This window comes from Chanodichthys erythropterus, chromosome 11 (genome assembly GCF_024489055.1).
Source record: "Chanodichthys erythropterus isolate Z2021 chromosome 11, ASM2448905v1, whole genome shotgun sequence".
NCBI lineage: Eukaryota > Metazoa > Chordata > Actinopteri > Cypriniformes > Xenocyprididae > Chanodichthys > Chanodichthys erythropterus.
The window spans coordinates 7,676,195-7,696,643 of NC_090231.1; the positions used below are offsets into that span (position 1 = coordinate 7,676,195).

Below are 20,449 nucleotides of genomic sequence, written 5' to 3' on the forward strand. Positions count from 1 at the left end.
TACGAGACGTGCTTACGCCTCCAAAGTGGAACCTGTTCGTCGAGTGGTGCTCTTCTCGCCGGGAAGACCCCCGAAGATGCTCGATCAGAGTCGTGCTTTCCTTCTTGCAGTAGGGTTGGAGCGTAGGCTGTCCCCCTCCACCCTCAAAAGTCCATACTGCTGCTATATCCGCTTACCACGACCACTTAGATGGCAAATCTGTTGGTCAGCACGACCTGGTCATCAGGTTCCTTAGGGGGCGAGACGGTTAAATCCTTCTCGTCCCCTCTCCATACCCTCTTGGGACCTCACTCTGGTGCTGAGAGCACTTCAGATTGCTCCCTTTGAGCCTTTGCTGTCAGCAGACTTAAAGATTCTGTCTATGAAGACTTTGCTGCTGGTGGCATTGGCCTCCATCAAGAGGGTAGGGGACCTGCAGTCATTTTCGGTCGACGAATCGTGCCTGGAGTTCGGGCCGGGTGATAGCCACGTGGTACTAAGACCCCGGCCTGGCTATGTGCCCAAGGTTCCTACCACTCCCTTCAGGGACCAGGTGGTGAGCCTGCAAGCGCTGCCCTCGGAGGAGGCAGACCCAGCCCTGGCTTTACTCTGTCCAGTCCGCGCTTTGCGACTGTACATAGACAGAACCTAAAGCCTCAGGACCTCAGACCAGCTCTTGTCTGTTATGGAGGCCAGCAGAAGGGAAAGGCTGTCTCCAAGCAGAGGATGGCCCACTGGATAGTGGATGCCATCGCCCTGGCTTACCAAGCTCAGGGTGTGCCCTGCCCGCTCAGGTTGCATGCTCACTCCACGAGAGGTGTCGCATCCTCCTGGGCGCTGGCTCGTGGCGCCTCGCTGACAGACATTTGTAGAGCTGCGGGCTGGGCGACACAACACGTTCGCTAGATACTATAGCCTTCGTGTCGAGCCGGTCTCCTCCCATGTTCTCGCCACAGGTCAGAGGCACGGAGAGGCCCCGGCTTAGTGTCGGCTTGCTGCGCTACATGCGCTTCTTTTCTCCAGAGAGTCCCTACAAGGCAGACCCTGTCGAGTCCTCCGATATCCCTTCGGCAGCCGACGTGGCGGAGCGTCTGGCGCCAGGCCTATACTCCGTTGTATCCTTGAGAACCGGGTTTAGGCTGGGTTCCATATGTGTGACCCTACGGGGATCCCATATGGTTGGTTCCACGGTTGCTCCTAAACGAAGCCCGTGTCTTTCCCTCTGGGAGAACCTACCCTTCATCGGGTTGGAGTCACCCCAGCTCTTCCATATGTAGCACAGCCCTACAGGGTTAGTCCATATGTACTTCTCCACATAACTCCTTCGGGGAAGGATGTGGCTTCCGCAGCGTTCCTTTCCCAGCGAAGGGTACGCTTTCCCAGCGTTATCCAATAGTCTCACTGAATGGGTTTTGGGGAACAGCAGTGATCGACTCTCTCTGTGTTAGCCCTGTCCCACCATCCTCGGGCAAGGGGGTTCAGGTGGCTTGCAACAGAGCGCTGGAAGGGGGCAGCTCCTGTGGCGCTTTGGTAGGGATTCCTATTCGTCGGTCTGTCCGACGTACGTCCACGGTGACCGACTGATGGGGAACGTCTCGGTTACAAAGGTAACCCTCGTTCCCTGAAGGAGGGAACGGAGACGTACGTCCCGTCGCCACAGTCGCTGTACCCCGCTGATGCTGCCGCCTATCCGGTTCGGCTCCTCAGCGAAAACCTGAAGATGCAACGCACCTGCTGCTCATTATATACCCGCGCTGCGAGGCGAGCAGCTGATGCATATGATTGCATGCCAATGTGCATTGGCTCGTTTAGTTACACTCGAAGTAGATTGGCCTCTCTAGCGAGATTCCTATTCGTCGGTCTGTCCGACGTACGTCTCCGTTCCCTCCTTCAGGGAACGAGGGTTACCTTTGTAACCGAGACGTTTCTCTTTATGAAATTTTTGAATTGTCAAATTGCCAGTTGTGTAGCTGTCAATAGAGAGACAGAAATCTCTCAGATTTCACCAAAAAGACCTGCATTTGTGTTACGAAGATGAATGAAAGTCTTACGGGTTTTGAACAACATGGGGGTAAATAAATGATGACAGAATTTTAATTTTTTGGGTGAACTAACCCGTTAAGTCTTGTTTTCTAAAATAATAATAATAATAATAATAATAAGGTAAGACAAAATAATCTCATTTTGTTATTTTTCTTTCTCCATTGGCAAACATTTTTCTTATTTTAATATTAAACTCACTTAATTTTTCAGAAAGTAAGACTTAATATCTAAAGTCATTTTGCTTCAAGTAAATGCATCTTGATTTAAGAATATTTAGATATTTTCTAGAAAACAAGATAAAATACTAAGCAAGAAAATAATTGCAGTGTTATCTCTTCTGCTGCTGATAATGATGTTAGAAATCTTTTTAAGACTGATAATACTGAACACATAAGACAACAAAGAGGAGCATTTTAACTCTCTATTGAGAAATACTGCTCAATTAAATGTTCTTCAATGATACAAATGTAACAGAAATGGCTGGCAAATCTGTGCTAATCAAAACTACGTGTATTTCAAAATGTCTGAATATAAAATTCATCCACATTCATGTTTTGACTGTGGTGTTTGCAAAGGCAAGCAACACTATTATTATTGAACAAACCCTTAGTAAACTATATGTATCATTCAAAAATCATTTTATCAGCAATTCAAATTTATTTGATTAGAAGGGGGGAAAAAAAGAGCATCTGAACACCAGAGGCAGATGCAAACACTGAATCAGCTATAAGTCTCAGCAAAAAGCATGCTGGCACTGCATGAGTCTAACTAGCAATATATACAGTACAAGCTGGAAACTAAGTGTTGTGCTTATCAGGAACGACTGCGGTCTTGTTTGGGGAGTAGGAAATGTGTGATTGTCTCAGTCTTTAGACTATTATAAAGAATAATATCTGAGTCAGGAGCTTATTCCTGTCCGGAGGGAAACCAAAGTGCTTTAGCTTACAATGTGAAAAGATTTGATTATCATGAACTGTGTTATTCTACAAAACGGGGACAGTAGTGTGTAAAAATAATGAAAAATGAACAGCTGATGCAGCTTTTACCATACATATATGTATACATTTTTCCAAAAAAATAATCAGCACAAATCTAGAAACTTTCTGTTTTCTTTTTCATTTATTAATTTTTTTCATAAGAATGTTGGTTTTGGGCTGTCTAAATTCCTTTTTGTATTAGTAAATAAACACAGAAATACCCGTTTACCTCATGTTTTCCCTTTCTATAATAATGAACAATATACCAGAAGTTAAAAAAAAAAAAAACTTGTCCTTTCAAAAAGTAAATTGAAAGGGGGATATATTTTGAAATGTAAGCATTACATTGTGGAGCTAAAATTAATGTATTGGCAAAATATGAATAATAAATTTGTACACCAATTCTCATCCTTAAAACAGTATATATTTTTGCAAATTAAATATGATTTGTACGGAAGACACCATCTCGAGATTAAAGTTGTTAAATTTCGAGAAAAAATTTGTTAAATTTCAAGAAAAAAGTCGAGATAAAATGTTGAGAATAAACTCATTAAATTACGAGAAAAATTTTGTTAAATTTCGAGAAAAAAGTCGAGATAAAATGTTGAGAATAAAGTCATAATTTAATGTTTAAGTTTATTCTCAACATTTTATCTTGACTTTTTTCTCGAAAATTTAATACGTTTTTTCTCATAATTTAATGTTTATTCTCAACATTTTATCTCGACTTTTTTCTTGAAATTTAACGACATTTTTCTCATAATTTAACTAATTTGTTCTCGTAATTTCACAACTTTTTTTTTCGTAATTTAATGAGTTTATTCTCAAGATTCTATTTTGAATGTTTTTTCTCGAAATTTAACAACTTTAATCCCGATATGGTTTTATTTTTTTATTATTGCTTGGCCCTAATCCTCTTCCGTAGATTTGTAAATGCTCAACCAAATTTACATTCACAAAATGAGAATCACAAATGCAAAGAACAATTCATAAATGCACAATTATGGTTGCACTTTTCTGAATAGTACGTACACAAATTGTTTATTAAATCTGCACTAGCAAATCGTCATGTGTGGATTTGAGAGAGTGTTTTTACCCGGCACTGATTTGTAAATTTTTGTTTTGAAACTGACATTCTTTTTATTCCACCAAATTGAGTTTTCAATCTAGCCAATTATTATTATACACCTTGCTTGATGCTTTGAAGCATTTTGTAGTTTCACAGCCTACATGTTTTTTGTATCAGGTCCCAGACTTCACAATTGCCCATGTCTAAACATGCCCATAAACACTGACATTTACAATTAACTGCGGGTAATGCAGGTCAGTTTGCCTGGAAAAAATAAGAAAAATCTTCTCTCTTCCATTTTAAAACTATTAAGACAGACTGTGATCTATTTGAGTTAATTCCCACCAGTTAAGAACTATTTTATCTAAATCATTAAAAAAACATTTAGAATTATAGTTTTTGTTATCAATGTTTCAGTAACTACACACTCCATAACCCACCATTTGATCTAAGTCATTTCTATATAATTGCAGCATTCTGTTCTGCCCTGTCATTTCCCTGTCTCTGTACATTTTGTAAAATAAAAACCCACACCCATGTTCTTAATTGTTCTTCGTTTTCTGTTAAAATTTAAGGCAAGGTGTTGTCTGGCCTGAGCTAAGGTGAAAATTAAAAAGAGCCACAGGAGTGAGCGCTGTAGAGTGTAATGTTGAGCCACATCCTGCTTCCAGCAGGGAAAGACTAATCAAACAACCACAGATGCAAATGAGGGAAGGCCAACTGAGAGGAGGAAAAATATTGTCTTTCTGATATTCATACGAGGTATATAGGTTATTACTCGCCAAGAAAACAGCAGCAGTGAAATAATACGTTCAGTAGGTCAGACTCAATGTCATACAGAAGGACTGTGACTCACTGAATAGTGGATATCATATGTATTTATATAACCAGTGAAATTACAAGTTATAAAACAATGTATCATGGCATTGCAATAAATTAAAAAGCTTTTACTGCTGCTTTGAATTTATGAAGTGTAATCTCACTGAGACACGATCATAAGTGTTGTTGTAAAGCAAGAATCTTTATTACAGTTGCTTATACTTGGGATTAGTGATTTAAACAACCCCCTAAACTAACTATGACACTCTGGCACATTCTGTAACCATTAAGACAGACATGATCCCTCATATCGTGCGGTGTGTTTGGGAGAGATATGCTGCTACTTTTCTTATACTTTTTCGCAGTTAACAGCCACCTAGCAACCATACTGAAACACGCTAAACCAGTGCTGTTACCTATTCAAAATAATTTTTGGTAATTAAATTAAGTAAAATATGTTTAAGTTACTAAAATTGCAAAAATGTAATTAAATAAATTAAAGCTAAATAGAAATATAAACATAACAAAATGACAAAAATTAAAATGAAAACTAAAAATAAAAAAGTAAAAGCAAATTCAAAATATTAATATATTAGTATATAAATAATATTAAATAACACTGTGCTAAACCAATCAGAAAGTCTTATAGAGTGCAAGTTCCCGCCCCCTTTTTCAGCAGTGCTGTTTCTGTAAGTATTTTTTAAATTCATTTTTCCAATCAAGATTTTAAAAAAGTCGTCATTAAAGAATTATAAGCCGTGAACCAAGCCAATCAGCTGCGAGGTGAATCATAACACTACAAAATTTGATTTGAAGCAAAATGTTTTTGAAAACTGGACAAAATGACAAGGGGTACAAGACTGTGTACTTATCAGCTTTAGTGAGGGAAAGAACTACAATCCCTTGAAGCACTGTGAACAGTATGATCAAATTAAAAATGATGGAGAAATATTTTGAGAGTGTAGAGAGATCGGCTCGTTTACATAATTCACAGCGCTTCATGGGAGGCGGAGCTAAAGAGTTATTTTGGAGCATGTTGGTTTTTTCAGCTCTCTGATTGGTGTAATTTTCCATACAGCATAATGGGTAATGTAGTTTTTCACCAGGAATTCCACTGTTAAACATGATTATTTTAAAAATAAGTTGAAATAATGCAGGCTGACAACTTCAGCAGAAGCAAATACAATGGATTAACAACGCTCGTAGCTCACAGTAGGTCTAAAAGTTATCATTCAAAATAATTTCCTTTCGGAGAAACTTTTACTTCCAGAACTGTTGCACTCTATAGGCAACCAGTTATCAACATCTTGGCAACCACAACAACCTAATGTTGTGCTGGTGAAATTAGCACAGGAAAGACCCCTCACATTTGTAAATATCCATCCCTTAATTTTGTCATCTAAACCCATCAGCCTATTCAGGGCACTTCTCTTTAGTACATACTTTGTTCAGACAAAATTTAAGTTGAATGGACAGACACAGTCTTAATTAAAACCTCAGTGAAGATAGACTTCAAACGAAGCGACTAAAAGCATTGGTTGTTTATATTCCGCAAGGCAAATATTTAAAGCGTGCTTTTAGCTTGGCCACTACTGACATGAGCTTATCGCTTGGCTAGCTGGCACTTTTGTTTGGGCTTGAAGAAAAAAAAAGTTTGCATTGCCCTTTATCAAGGGCACTTTGTGAGAAGGAACGGATGTTGTGCTAAGTGCCTGTCTGGAAATGACAGCTCTCTCGAATCTTCTAACAGACTGTACAGAGCTGTTGGGTTCGTTGGCTGCGCTCTCTTATAAAGAAGTCGTGCTAAAAGGCTGGCGTAACAACTTTATGTCAATTAAAGACAGGATGATACAGACAGAAAGAAAATAAAAGAGAGTGACAGGATGCATGCTATAAGACTCTCATTAACCCAGAAAAAACATTTACCAAAACATCCACAGCTGAATAGATGTTTGCTAGACTAACTGTTTCTGGGAACCCCATTGACAGCCCTGATTTGAACACAAGTAATGCTTCTAAATGAAAGACTAAAAAAACAAAACTGTACACTGACCAACAATAAAACATCCAGGTGTTACCTTCAATGTGAAGTGCGTATTCTGCGGCACCATTGTCATAAAACAGAATTGCAATTCCCATCCATTATTGGTCAGACAGACACATAGCTCTGCCTCAAACTCACGCCATTGGTCAAGACGGTGCTGCTGTCTGGCTGTTCGAGAAGCTCTAGCTAACAGATAGTGGCACACAAAAAATCATCACTGGTATGCATCTTGAGACAAAACAATGACGCTGACATATTTTAAGATATATCAGTGGAAGTTACTTTCAGTTAAAACAGCTCAAACATGCATTTTAGTCCAGGACTACCTTAAGCCTTGTCTGCGAAACCGGGGGTTAGTATATTTAAGTCGTATAGGAGAAAATAATTGAATAAATTACACACTTCACCTTTAAATAAAGGAGAAGTCAAAAGGCAGAATGGCCACAGAATGGCGAAATGCACAAGGTTGTTATGTGTTCTCATTAATGTGAATGAGGTTTAATTAACCACCAGTTCCCTGTGCGACCATTCACTAAAATTAACTACAGCTTGGATCGTCACAGAAAGCCAGGGACTTTTGGCACCCGTGAGTTCCCCAAAAAGATCAGAAGGGACGATACAGGAACTGGCAGGCTTCTAACAAGGGCAATAATCCAAGAAGACAAGAGCTAGAGGCAGAAGAGGAAAACTAAGAAAACATGAAAATATTCCCAAGACTAAAGAAGGGTAAGTGTAGCATACATTGTGAAATCTGATCTGATCTGATCTGAGAAGAGAAGAGAAGAGAAGAGAAGAGAAGAGAAGAGAAGAGAAGAGAAGAGAAGAGAAGAGAAGAGAAGAGAAGAGAAGAGAAGAATGGAATAGAATAGAATCAGAACAGAACAGAACAGAACAGAAAGTAACAGAACAAAATCTATATAAAAAGATATAAACAAAAAGACAACACAGAAAATAACAGAAGAGAATAAAGAAATTAGAATAGAATAGAATAGAATAGAAAAAAGTAAACTTAATGGAACAGAAAATTAAATAAAAAAAACAGACAGGCAATTATACTGTAAAACAACAGAATAAGAATAGAATAAGAGTAGAATAGAATAGAATAGAATAGAATAGAATAGAATAGAATAGAATAGAAAAAAAGAAGTAAACATAATGAAACAAAAAATAAAATAAAAAACAGACAGGCAATTACACTGTAAAACAGAAGAGAATAAGAATAGAATATGAGTAGAATTGAATAGAATAAGAGTAGAATAGAATACAATAGAATAGAATAGAAAAAAGAAGTAAACAATGAAACAGAAAATAAAATAAAAAACAGACAGGCAATTATACTGTAAAACAGAATAGAATAAGAATAGAATAAGAGTAGAGTAGAATAGAATAGAATAGAATAGAATAGAATAGAATAGAATAGAATAGAATAGAAAAATAAAAACTAAATGGAACAGAAAATAAAATTTAAAAAGACAAGCAATTATACTGTAAAACAGGACAGAATTAGAATTAGAATTGAATAGAATAGAATAGAAAAAAAGTAAACGTAATGAAACAAAATAAAATAAAAAACAGGCAATTATACTGTAAAGCAGAACAGAATAAGAATAGAATAAGAGTAGAGCAGAGAAGAAAAGAAAAGAAAAGAAAAGAAAAGAAAAGAGAAGAGAAGAGAAGAGAAGAGAAGAGAAGAGAAGAGAAGAGAAGAGAAAAGAAAAGAAAAGAAAAGAAAAGAAAAGAAAAGAAGAGAAGAATGGAATAGAATAGAATCGGAACAGAACAGAAAGTAACAGAACAAAATCTATATAAAAAGATATAAACAAAAAGACAACACAGAAAAGAACAGAAGAGAATAAATAAATTAGAATAGAATAGAATAGTATAGAATAGAAAAAAGTAAACTTAATGGAACAGAAAATTAAATAAAAAACTGGCAATTATACTGTAAAACAGAACAGAATAAGAATAGAATAAGAGTAGAATAGAATAGAATAGAATAGAATAGAATAGAATAGAAAAAAGAAGTAAACATAATGAAACAGAAAATAAAATAAAAAACAGAAAGGCAATTACACTGTAAAACAGAAGAGAATAAGAATAGAATAAGAGTAGAATAGAATAGAATAGAATAGAATAGAAAAAAGTAAACTTTATGAAACAGAAAATAAAATAAAAAACAGACAGGCAATTACACTGTAAAACAGAACAGAATAAGAATAGAATAAGAGTAGAATAGAATAGAATAGAATAGAATAGAATAGAATAGAATAGAATAGAATAGAATAGAATAGAAAAAAGTAAACTTTATGAAACAGAAAATAAAATAAAAAACAGACAGGCAATTATACTATAAAACAGAACAGAATAAGCATAGAATAAGAGTAGAATAGAATAGAATAGAATAGAATAGAAAAAAAGAAGTAAACATAATGAAACAGAAAATAAAATAAAAAACAGACAGGCAATTATACTGTAAAACAGAATAGAATAAGAATAGAATAAGAGTAGAATAGAATAGAATAGAATAGAATAGAAAAATAAAAACTAAATGGAACAGAAAATAAAATTTAAAAAGACAAGCAATTATACTGTAAAACAGGACAGAATTAGAATTAGAATTGAATAGAATAGAATAGAATAGAATAGAAAAAAGAAGTAAACGTAATGAAACAAAATAAAATAAAAAAACAGGCAATTATACTGTAAAGCAGAAAAGAATAAGAATAAAATAAGAGTAGATTAGAGTAGAGTAGAGTAGAATAGAATAGAATAGAATAGAATAGAATAGAATAGAATAGAATAGAATAGAATAGAATAGAATAGACCAAATGGAACAGAAAATAAAATTTAAAAAGACAGGCAATTATACTGTAAAACAGAACAGAACAGAATAGAATAGAATAGAATAGAATAGAATAGAATAGAATAGAATAGAATAGAATAGAATAGAATAGAGCAAACTTAATGTAACAGAAAATTAAAACAGACAATTATACTGTAAAACAGAACAGAATAAGAATTTGATTAGAATAGTATAGAATAGAATAAACAACAAAAATAGAACAGAACAGAATAGAACAGAACAGAATAAACAGCACAAAACAAAACCATAAAATAGAACAAAACAGAAGATAAAAAACACAAACTAATGACATACCATAAGAAATAGGAAAATAAATAAATAAAATGAAACAAAAATGAGAAAGAACCAGAAGAGAACAAGGTGCACAACAAATACAGCAAAACAGAATAAGATAGAACCATACCATAACATACCATATCATTACAAATCACACAAAACAGAAGAAATACATAAAAGACCAAGATAGAACCATAACAGCATAATATAGCATAACCCAGTTCACTACTGATAAACCTGTAAAAGCATGGCCTCATTCCAGTTTTCCTCCTGCAGGAATGAATGTGATCAGGAATGGAAGCCCATACTCCATTACCCACACAGAGCAGAGCAGACTGCATCCAACTTGCCTACTTAAGACTTAGGTCATGATTTCCATTCAGTTCATTTTTTTGTGCCATCCCATGCATATGTTTTCAGAGATAAATCACCAAAACCTGATTTTTTTGTTCGCTGTTGCTTTTTTCGACACCTCAAGCCCTTCTACATTCTTAAAGTGGTGTACAAAGAGAGGTTTCGATCAAACTTATTCATCTTCCTTGCAGCATTCATGGAATCCTTGAGCTTGTTTACATTAAAATGCTGCAGTACTGAAGCTTCAGCTCAGATGTGTAAACATATTAACTCAAGAGCTGGCAAATACTTTACAGGACTAATTTGCCATGAAATCCCTGTTCCTCTGAGGGGATTGAATTAAAATTATTTGTCTGATTCTCTACAGTGTCCTGTGCTCAGGCTGTGTCCCCGTCTGGGCAGAAAGTACAGCTAGTTGTAGGATAGAATGGGTAAATTGTGTGATAATTGCACCGCAAGAGACCATGGCTGTACTGTTGGAGATACGGTATTAAAGCAAGCTTGCTTCTATAACAACATGCCTGCATGTATTTTGGGAAGTGATGGAGTGTAATTGAGCATAACTACCTAGGGGTGTCAACCAATGCAAAACCATGCAAGGGTATAGGAGTGATATGACAACCTTATCTGTCTGGCTCATGAATATTAATTAGTTAATGTAACATACTTCCAGACTTCCAGAATTCGACTGACTCAATCCCAATGCTGGATACAATTTTTGTCTTTGCACAATAACCAAGCTCTGCTACATCTCAGTAATTATCGGATATAATGTAGATTTGCTAAAAATGTCACCCAGCATTAAATGACACTAAACCTTACACTATTTAGTTTTTGCAAAGGTGGGCACCAAACCCTGATTTTAGCATTAGAACAAAGTATAGACTGATCGGTCTCACTAAAATTACAAATTTACATTTATACTCAAGTCATTTTAAGGCACTACAACACTTTTCAAAGCACTTTGTTCAGAAAACCATCATGATTTCAAAAAGCACATGTAATGCAGTAGCAGTTCTGAGCTCATTTCAATTCAAGACAACATGAGCAAGTGAGTCATGTCAGTCTGACCAATTCGGATTTAAACTGATGACTCTCAAGATCTCATTAATCTCTTTTGCCAATCGGTTTGACTAAGTGATTAAAAAGAGATGCACCAATCAAGTGACTTGGTGGGTCAACACAATGGCAATGCAATCGTAAAAATTGTATTCAGGTTTGTTACCTCTCTGGATTTCCTATGTCTGTCCTTGCCTTCACTGTGCCGGTCTCTTTCTTTCCCTTCTTCCCCTGTGTGACTGGAGTAAGAAACAGTCCTCCAGTCTCGAGGTGAGTTGGTGATGCTGGCCACTTTGGACTCAGTGGCGCTGTTCTCCTCGGTTAGCGATCTGGACGACCTGCGTGTGAATACACTTTTCTTTAAAGCTTTTACCCTCAAGCTTTCGCTCCCATCAGCCTCCGGCCATTCTGGACTTTTTTCCACCTTCATGTTGTGTCCAGTGGTGTGACACTGGAAAACGTGAGGTGAGAGGTTCGCATCAGTCTTAATCTGCTCCACCACACCATTATCACTTGATTTCCCATTAGCCTCCGGTTCTTGAATCTTCTCATCCAGCTTAGTAAGCTTCGAGAGGACCTGAGAGATCTCTCCTCGCACACCCGAAAGAGACTCAAGCTTCTTCTCAATCTCTCCAATCCTGAGTACCAGTTTGCAGACGCTTTCTTTGAGCTCATCATCAGAGCTCTCCAGTGACTGGAAGAGGCGGTCAAGTTTGATGCTGGTTTTGCCCAGCTTGATAGTGTTGTGTTCAGGTGAGCTGTCCCCATCTGATTTAGTCACCTGAGACAGCGAGCCGTTGCTGTTGTAGCACGATGACTGCACAACTCCAAGAGATCCACACACACTCATGTCATCCAGAAAGCGAAAGATATCGCTGATATCGTCGCTGACAATCTCTGAGTCTTCGTCTGAGTGTTTGAATGGAGGCCTCTCTCCATATTTGTTGTGAGCAGGGTAATCTTTCACTTTCCTAGGTTCGGATTGTTCCGTCTGGGTCCCAACACTCATGCCATTGTCCACATTACTGGACTGAAATGATGGACAGTTGATGCTCTTGTCCTTGTACCTCTTCCCACCCTCTCTTTTCTCAACACTCGGTCCGCAAGCCACAGAAGCCATGTCTTTTGTTTTGGTTCCATTTGACTTCTTGGAGAAACCTGAGGGAGAGGCAGTGGGCTTGTCTTTTGCACACTGAAAGTGTTGGTCGTTTTCCATGTTATGACGATGATTGTCCTTTGCCACTTTGCCGTTCAAGAAGGACCTCTCAAAGTCAGGACCTTCTTCGGTATTGAGACTCAAACTCTTGACAGGCCAGGCTGGTTGTTTGCCATGCTTGCTAGAAGTCCTCCTGCTGCTCACGCATTCAGAAACTGTTGTAGGTCCAAAGTAGGTGGATGCTTGCAAGTCGTCCAGGCTCTCATGCTTCACCCGCCCTTTGTTCTGGATGGGTGAGCTGATGGGTTCAAAGTATGGGTTGCTGTACGGCAGCTCAAAACTGTGATTGAAGAAAGTGGGAGGCTTGCTCAGCTCCCTCCTGTGGTGGTAATTGCCACCAGCTTTGGGATTCGCTCTGCACTCCGTGGTGATCACATGGGGCGAAAAGGCAACAAGGTTGTGAAAATCCTCTTTGAAGATATTCCGCTTTTTCACACACGAGTGCACGGTGAAAGGCTCTATCCCTGGGTTGACATGGAGAGATTCCTGGTCCGTTGTAGACTCGCTGTCGATGTCCATGGGGAAGTAAGTGCTCTGCATCTCGCACGGAGGAGGACTGACGCTGGCGTACTGTGGCAGATGCTGTAGTTTATCTAGAGATGCTGCCCTACATTTCAAATCCTTGGTGACTCCCAAGAGGAAGTTGGGGTCTGAGGTTGGTATAAACTGCTGGCAGTTGTTGCAGTCAGACTTTGGGCAGGGTGACTTGCGTGAGATGTGATGACCCCTGGTGTCCAAGAGGTTGTACGCCCTGTCATTGTCGTTGAATTTATACACATCTGTGTCAGATCGACAGGACTCAAAGGATTGGTTCTTGTGAAACTTGGGTCTCGGACCCATTGGCAGCTTGTCTTTGGCCATTCCTCCATTCATCTGGATAAGATTAAACATGGTGACAATGTCTGCAGCAACCATGAGCTTCTTGGACTGTTGGTCCTCCACCGAGCACCTCATCTTGTCTTTGAATAAGGTTGCAGGGAAAGCTGGATCCAAACATGCTGTGTAGAATAGCAAACTCCTCAGCTTAGCCAAATGGACCAAGTCAAACCTGGCACACAAGGACTTGCAAAGGTCTTGGTACGAAACTGTACTGTACTTGGTATCCAACTCCTCCAAAATCCTCACAAGAAAGAGGGAATACTCTGGCATGGCATCCATTGCTGTTTTGATTCTTGATTTTGTGAAGAAAGGACAGCCTGCAGGGGACAGATGAATGATTAGTGACTGAAGAAATGTGAGCCATCTGCCAAACTACCATAAAAATAATATCAGGATGCAGGACCATAACCATCAGGGACATAGTCAGAATTCTGATTGATCAATATGGGGATTTCAGTTACTAATTTTCAAACTTTTACTGAGAGTTCAAAAAGTCTGAGACCACATTCAAGGATTTTGAAAAAAAAAAAAAGAGACAAAATTAATATGAAATACTTAAGATTGTGCACAATTTTTAATTCTGCATTCAAATAAGTACATTTGTGAAATTAATTATGTGACTCTCTTATGCAAAAGATCAGATTTGCATGCTTTAATTAAAATACAAGATGCTCTTTGCAACTCAAATCATGCTGGGTAACCATGTACAGTCTATGCCAGCTCAAGTTACTGTCATCAAAACAATTCTGGAAAATACATACATTTAAAAAATGCATATGCAATGTTCAGTTTACGTACAGAAATAGTACTATATAGAGTTTCTAATTAAAAACCATAATGATTTAATAGCTCAGATCAACTGATCTTGAGAAAATTTGATGAGAAACATTTGAGTTCATATTGAGATTCACAGACTTTGGTACCATTAGCAAAATGAGCACAGTTTCAGATATTGTTGATATCTGTTCTGAAACTCTACAGAAGACATGAAATTATCTTTCACAGGAGAACATTATACTTTTTTAAAGCAAATGTCTCCATTTGCTCTCCATTTGACCTCATTGCTGTCGAGGAGAAACAACTGAGATATGAAAGAAATCACATTTGTCATTTTTCTTACCTATGTGTTTGTGCCCCACTGCACTGGTCCCTCCAGTCTTGATTATAAAAGAAAAGAAACAGGTAATTATTTGTAATGGTAACCTGAACTACTGAATTAAATTCATTATCCAGTGCATAAAGAAACTGTTGTTTTACACATGCAACCATGCAGTTTCAGTTACATAATAGGACTGTATATCAATTTGCAGTGCAAGTATGCATGTATAAAAAACCCTGTCTCCAAACCTCGTAAAAATCGATGGTAAAAAAGCGGCATAAATGAACACATGGACATTCACAATCACAAGACTATGCTGAAAGAAGGGGGTCTAAAAACATCCCACAACATTTTGAAAATACAATATTTTAGATTTATAACAAATTATCAAGAAGAATAAAAAGCAAACACACCTATTCAACGGTCCCATCTGCTGTCCTCTGGATCGACAGTGAAAAAAAAAAAAAAAAAAAAAACTGGACAGGGACGTTTAACTCAGAAGTGCATTATTAATCCACAGACATTTCTTTGCAGTTGCACGGCACATGCATCAACATCATATCCCCGCGTCCTCCTGACCATTGGGAATGCTATGGAATGGCCTCTCTTCATCTGTATCCCATCCGGATTGCAGGGGGAGTTTGGCGAGGGAGCTGCTCTCTCTCCATCTGATGGAGCTCAGAGAGCTCAACTCGTCTTTGTTTCCACCTAGAATGACGTAATTTCACCTTAAGAACATTTGCGAGCGCGTGGATACAGATTGAGGAATTGACAACGGGAATGAAATCGAATTATACATTTAATAGAACGCGCAACGTGACGCGTCAGTGGCTCAGCCATGCGGGAAACGCGTCGGGCAGATCGCAAACACTGCATTAGGATAACGCTGCTCTCTCTCGCTCTTCTGACAGACCTATGCATGTTCGATTCGTGGTGACTGGGGACGCATACATGTTAAAATGGAAAAGAAAACTAATGCAAAGTAAAGAAGTTGTGAAGCGCATCCTTGGAGCCTCGATCTGCCAAATAAAATAGGGGAGAATGGGGATAGTTGTCAGTCAATTTAAACACACTATACGGGGTAAGTTGTCACAGTGAAAATCTGCCATTGAATAAACTTAAAAAAAATGCATGAAACAGAATTTAAAAAAATAAATAAATAAATAAAATAAAAAAAAATAAATAAAATGAAATGAAATACCGACATTTAATATTTTTTATGGTCGATAACGATAAAGATAGCTGAGATTTGGACTCAACAACAACATTTTGCATTGCAAAGGTAGATGGATGAACACTGTTATGTACAAAGACATAAAAAAATTATGCAAATAACACAAAAAATGCATTTAATTAAACTTGATTAGCTGTTGCTGTTTGTGTGCTATTCTGCAGAGACTCAATAAATAAAAAATGGACCCATTTATATTAAAAACAAGAACTAATTTGGTAGAAAACTGCATTAAAAATGAATTTACCTACTGAATGTGCATCAATATATGGACATTATTGGTAGACCTGATATTAAAAACAATAACTAAATAAGTAAAACAAACAAACAAAAAACCTTAAAGGGCTAGTTTACCCAAAAATTAAAATTCTGTCATTAATTACTCACGTTCATGTCATTCTACACCCGTAAGACCTTCGTTCATCTTCAGAACACAAATTAAGATATTTTTGATGAAATCAGATGGCTCAGTGAGGCCTCCATTGCCAGCAAGATAATTAACACTTTCAGATGCCCAGAAAGCTACTAAAGACTTAAAACAGTTAAAAAAAAAAACAGTTCTTCGTTTACTGAAATTGCGTGACTTTGGCAGTTTGATATGCGCTAGGATCCACTGATTCGTAACAAAAGATTTGTAAAGCTTCATGAAGCAGTGTTTTGAAATCGCCCATCACTAGATATTGCTGAATAAAGTTGTTATTTTGTTTTTTGGCGCACAAAAAGTATTTTCATCACTTCACAATATTAAGGTTGAACCACTGTAGTCACATGAACTGTTTTAAATATGTCTTTAGTAGCTTTCTGGGCATTGAAAGTGTGAATTATCTTGCTGTCTATGCAGGCCTCACTGAGCCATCGGATTTGATCAAAAATATCTTAATTTGTGTTCCGAAGATGAACGAAGGTCTTACGGGTGTGGAACGACATGAGGGTGAGTAATTTTTGGGCAAACTAACCCTTTAAAACTGCATTTACTTAAAGGATTTCTATAGTATAGACCAACATATAAATTGCAATGCATAATTTCTACATATCTATATTCTAAGTATAACCATACTGACCTTGCCTATGGCTTAATTTGCTGTGCTATTTGGTGCTTATTTACTGTTCCTTCATAAAACAAACCACAGTTTGATTTATAGCATTGACACTTGGCCATAAAAATAATGTTGCTGTTAAATTATGGTGGTGTCTCTAAGACAACATGAATTCATAAACATCAGATGCCATGCATATCATGCATAACAATTTCTGATAATAGCATTAATATGGAAATCCTATACCTAGGCTGAAATGTTTTCATTAGATTATTAGTTGAACCTTGCATGAACCTTCAGGGAACTCTGGCCAATGGTTTATGTTTGCACCACTAACATCAATGTCAGACGCAACTCTTGCCACCTAGTGAAGTCAATTTCATTGCTCCTGACAAATCAATATCGTACTACTGTTCACTCAGCATTGCTCTAAACTCTTGTTAGCATACGGCTGCTCTGGGTTAGGTATGGATTTTGCCGACTGTCACAAATGTGGAGGACTTCAGAGAGCATTCATACACATAAAAAGCATGCACAGAAATGACTTGTAGTGCTCATAAGGGTATGATGCGCTATGACATCACTTCACTGTGTAATGTGACCGTTAATATGAATTATATGTTTGAGACCTCTGCAGTCTGCAGATGAGAGGAGAGAGACCAATGAGGCCCTTTAAAATATTAATAATTCAAAAAGAAATACTGATAGCATAATATGTCAGTGGTTCTCAACTGGTTTTGGTTCAGGTTTTACATTGGATATCAAGGGTGACCAAACACAATACAAAACCTTTTTGTCATATAAAAGTATTTATTTATCGATTTTTGTGGTGTCCCACAATTTTAGAACCTCTAAAGGCCAGAACACACCAAGCCGACGGCGACGAACTAGTGGCGACGAAAGCAGGCTGCGGGGTTGGCACACCAAACCAACGCTAAACAGCCGACGGCCAAGTAGCACGTCAGTTCTGCGCCTGCGTGAGATGAAATGCCTTTCCGTACCAGCAGGTGGCAGTATCTGAACAGCCAATCAGAATGATCAGACGGACCGACGAGCTTCGACGGCGATTCAACATTTCGAATCGGCCGGAAAAAAGCCGAGGGTGTGCAACACACTGAGAAAACGTAGTCGGCCGACGAAGAAAAACTGCCCGACAGCCGACCGTCGTCTTGGTGTATTCCTGCCTTAAAGCTAAAGCTGAATTATGTAATAAGTATCACCAAATGGAAATGCAAATATTTGCATTTCTTGAACACTCCCCCTCTATCCCATTGGTCAGCCAAAGAAATAGCCCCGCCCTACACTCACGCCATTGGTTGAGGCAGTGTTGCAGTGTTGTGAGGATTGGTTTTGAATCAACATACAGATAGCTTAAAGGTGCAATGTATACATTTTATGAGGATCTATTGACAGAAAAGCAATATAATATACATAACTATGTTTTCAGTGGTGCATAAAGACCTTTCATAATGAACCGTTATGTTTTTATTACCTTAGAATGAGCCATTTCTATCTACATACATTACGGGTCCCCTTAACATGTTATATCGCCATCTTGCACACTTCTTTTTAAAGATTTATTTTTGGCATTTGTGCCTTTATTATGATAGGACAGTGATTAGACAAGAAGCGAAGTGGGAGAGAAAGAGGGGGACGGGAACGGGAAAGGACCACGAGCCGGGCCTCGAACTTGGTTCGCCCGAAGAGCATTGGCGCTTCATGTCGGCGCGCTGCCCATGAGGCCATCAACACCGACATTTTGCACATTTCTACAGTAGCCCTAAATGGACAAACTGCTCTACAGAGTGTATTTGCTTGGCTGGCTATTCTCTGCTGTCTCAGACAACGACTTCTTTGTCCTGTGTTGGCCACCATAGCTTCTCAGTATTGCAATTCGCAACCTCACCACTAAAACGTACACACTGAACCTTTAAATAATAAAACTGCATCTTAAACTATTACATGACATTAATTAAATAACAGATTACTTTTAACACGGCACACAGGTTGATTTTGAGGACACACACAAGTACTGCTTTCAGCTGGAGTGAATGTATGAAAGTGTAAACTGACCTTCAGAAGAGCAGCTCAACTCCAACAACCCGGCAAAGTCTCTGACCAATATTCTTAATTTTCCAGCTGACTAAACAGTGTTAACAGAGGCCAGACTCAATGCATGTTACCTCATTCCAAGGGGAAGCCTATCAAAGTGCCAGAAGATTCACGCATTAGACCATGGGCTTTTGAAACTCTGAACAAGTATAATTGGATCTTCTCAATATCAAGGACAGTAGGGGGCTGTCTTGTTCTTATCGGGCGGGAATCAGCATTGCATAATCACACTGACAGATGAAAGGACAACACACTCTGGGAATATTATTCTTTGTCCTTTTTCCATTTGCATTTCCAGGCCAAGAATCTAAACATCCTGGATCTATGCAGTAGTAGATGTTCATGTCCCATTATATGCATAAATACACTGAAAATATCAACCAAACATTTTTTAAAGATGAAAATCAGGGTGCCGCAAAAGAAATATTACAGGTGTTTCTTTAACTCTCTCTTTTTTTTTTTTCACAATTCTCACTAAAAACAATTCTAAGAAAAAAAGTTGTGATTGTGGTATATAAACTGATAAAAGTTGCAATTAGCTTTTTCTTTTTTTATTTCATGGCAGAAACAAGCATGCATAGTAAGAATTAGCAGTTTGATCAAATTTCAGAAATTAGTATGATAATATAAAAATATCAACATTTATTACTTACTCTGTGTGTTACTATGAAATCTATGCTGGAACAAATTTCACCCCAAAATGCTCTCATCTTTCATCTGATGTCATATTCGTTATGGTTACATATTGTAATTCTTTCATTATTAATACATTAGTGTGTCTCTGAGGGGGAAGGACAGAAGCACCTTCAATATTATGTAATGTATATCGCTTCTATGAGATAATACACCAAAGGCTGAGAAATGTATACACACACACCAACACACGCACTAATCAGCAGGGACCTTGAATTTCCTTGAACCTCTTTATCCACCTCCTGCATGCTGCGACGTCTGTCATAACCAAGTATATATTTTAGAGGTCTTATTAGCTCTGTTCCAAACGACTGGCTTCTAAGGGAGCATCTGAACTGAAATGATGATACCTCATAAGAGACTGATATGAAGCAAAACAGAAACAGCAACAAACATCCCTTTCAACTCACTAATTAAGAATCTGACGATGTTGAAGTATACACATTCTCGATATGATGTATATTAAATGTAGTAGCCATTTTTCTTTTTAATTTTTCGTCAACTTTATTAAATGCAAAATGTTGCATTTACAATCAATGAGACTGAAACCCAGTGTTACTCACATCTGTTTTCAGGTCTTCCCGCTTAGCTCTCTCTAGCACTGGAAAGCTTTTCTAATATTAACGTGGGTCCTAAAGTGTTTGCCCAGTCATAAATCTTCATTACAGAGATATTCTTTTGAGCTCTTTTGTTTTGAGC

General features: G+C 37.8%; 1 protein-coding gene across 1 annotated transcript in view; it reads right to left on the bottom strand.

Annotated features, from left to right (window-relative positions):
- Window positions 1–13,857, bottom strand: part of minar1 (membrane integral NOTCH2 associated receptor 1) — a 31,417-nt gene extending 17,560 nt beyond the window's left edge. Inside the window, exon 1 of the mRNA XM_067401321.1 lies at window positions 11,650–13,857. Coding sequence (XP_067257422.1) covers window positions 11,650–13,857 — 2,208 coding nt within the window. The remainder of the gene's footprint in view (window positions 1–11,649) is intronic.
- Window positions 13,858–20,449: the final 6,592 nt, after the last annotated feature.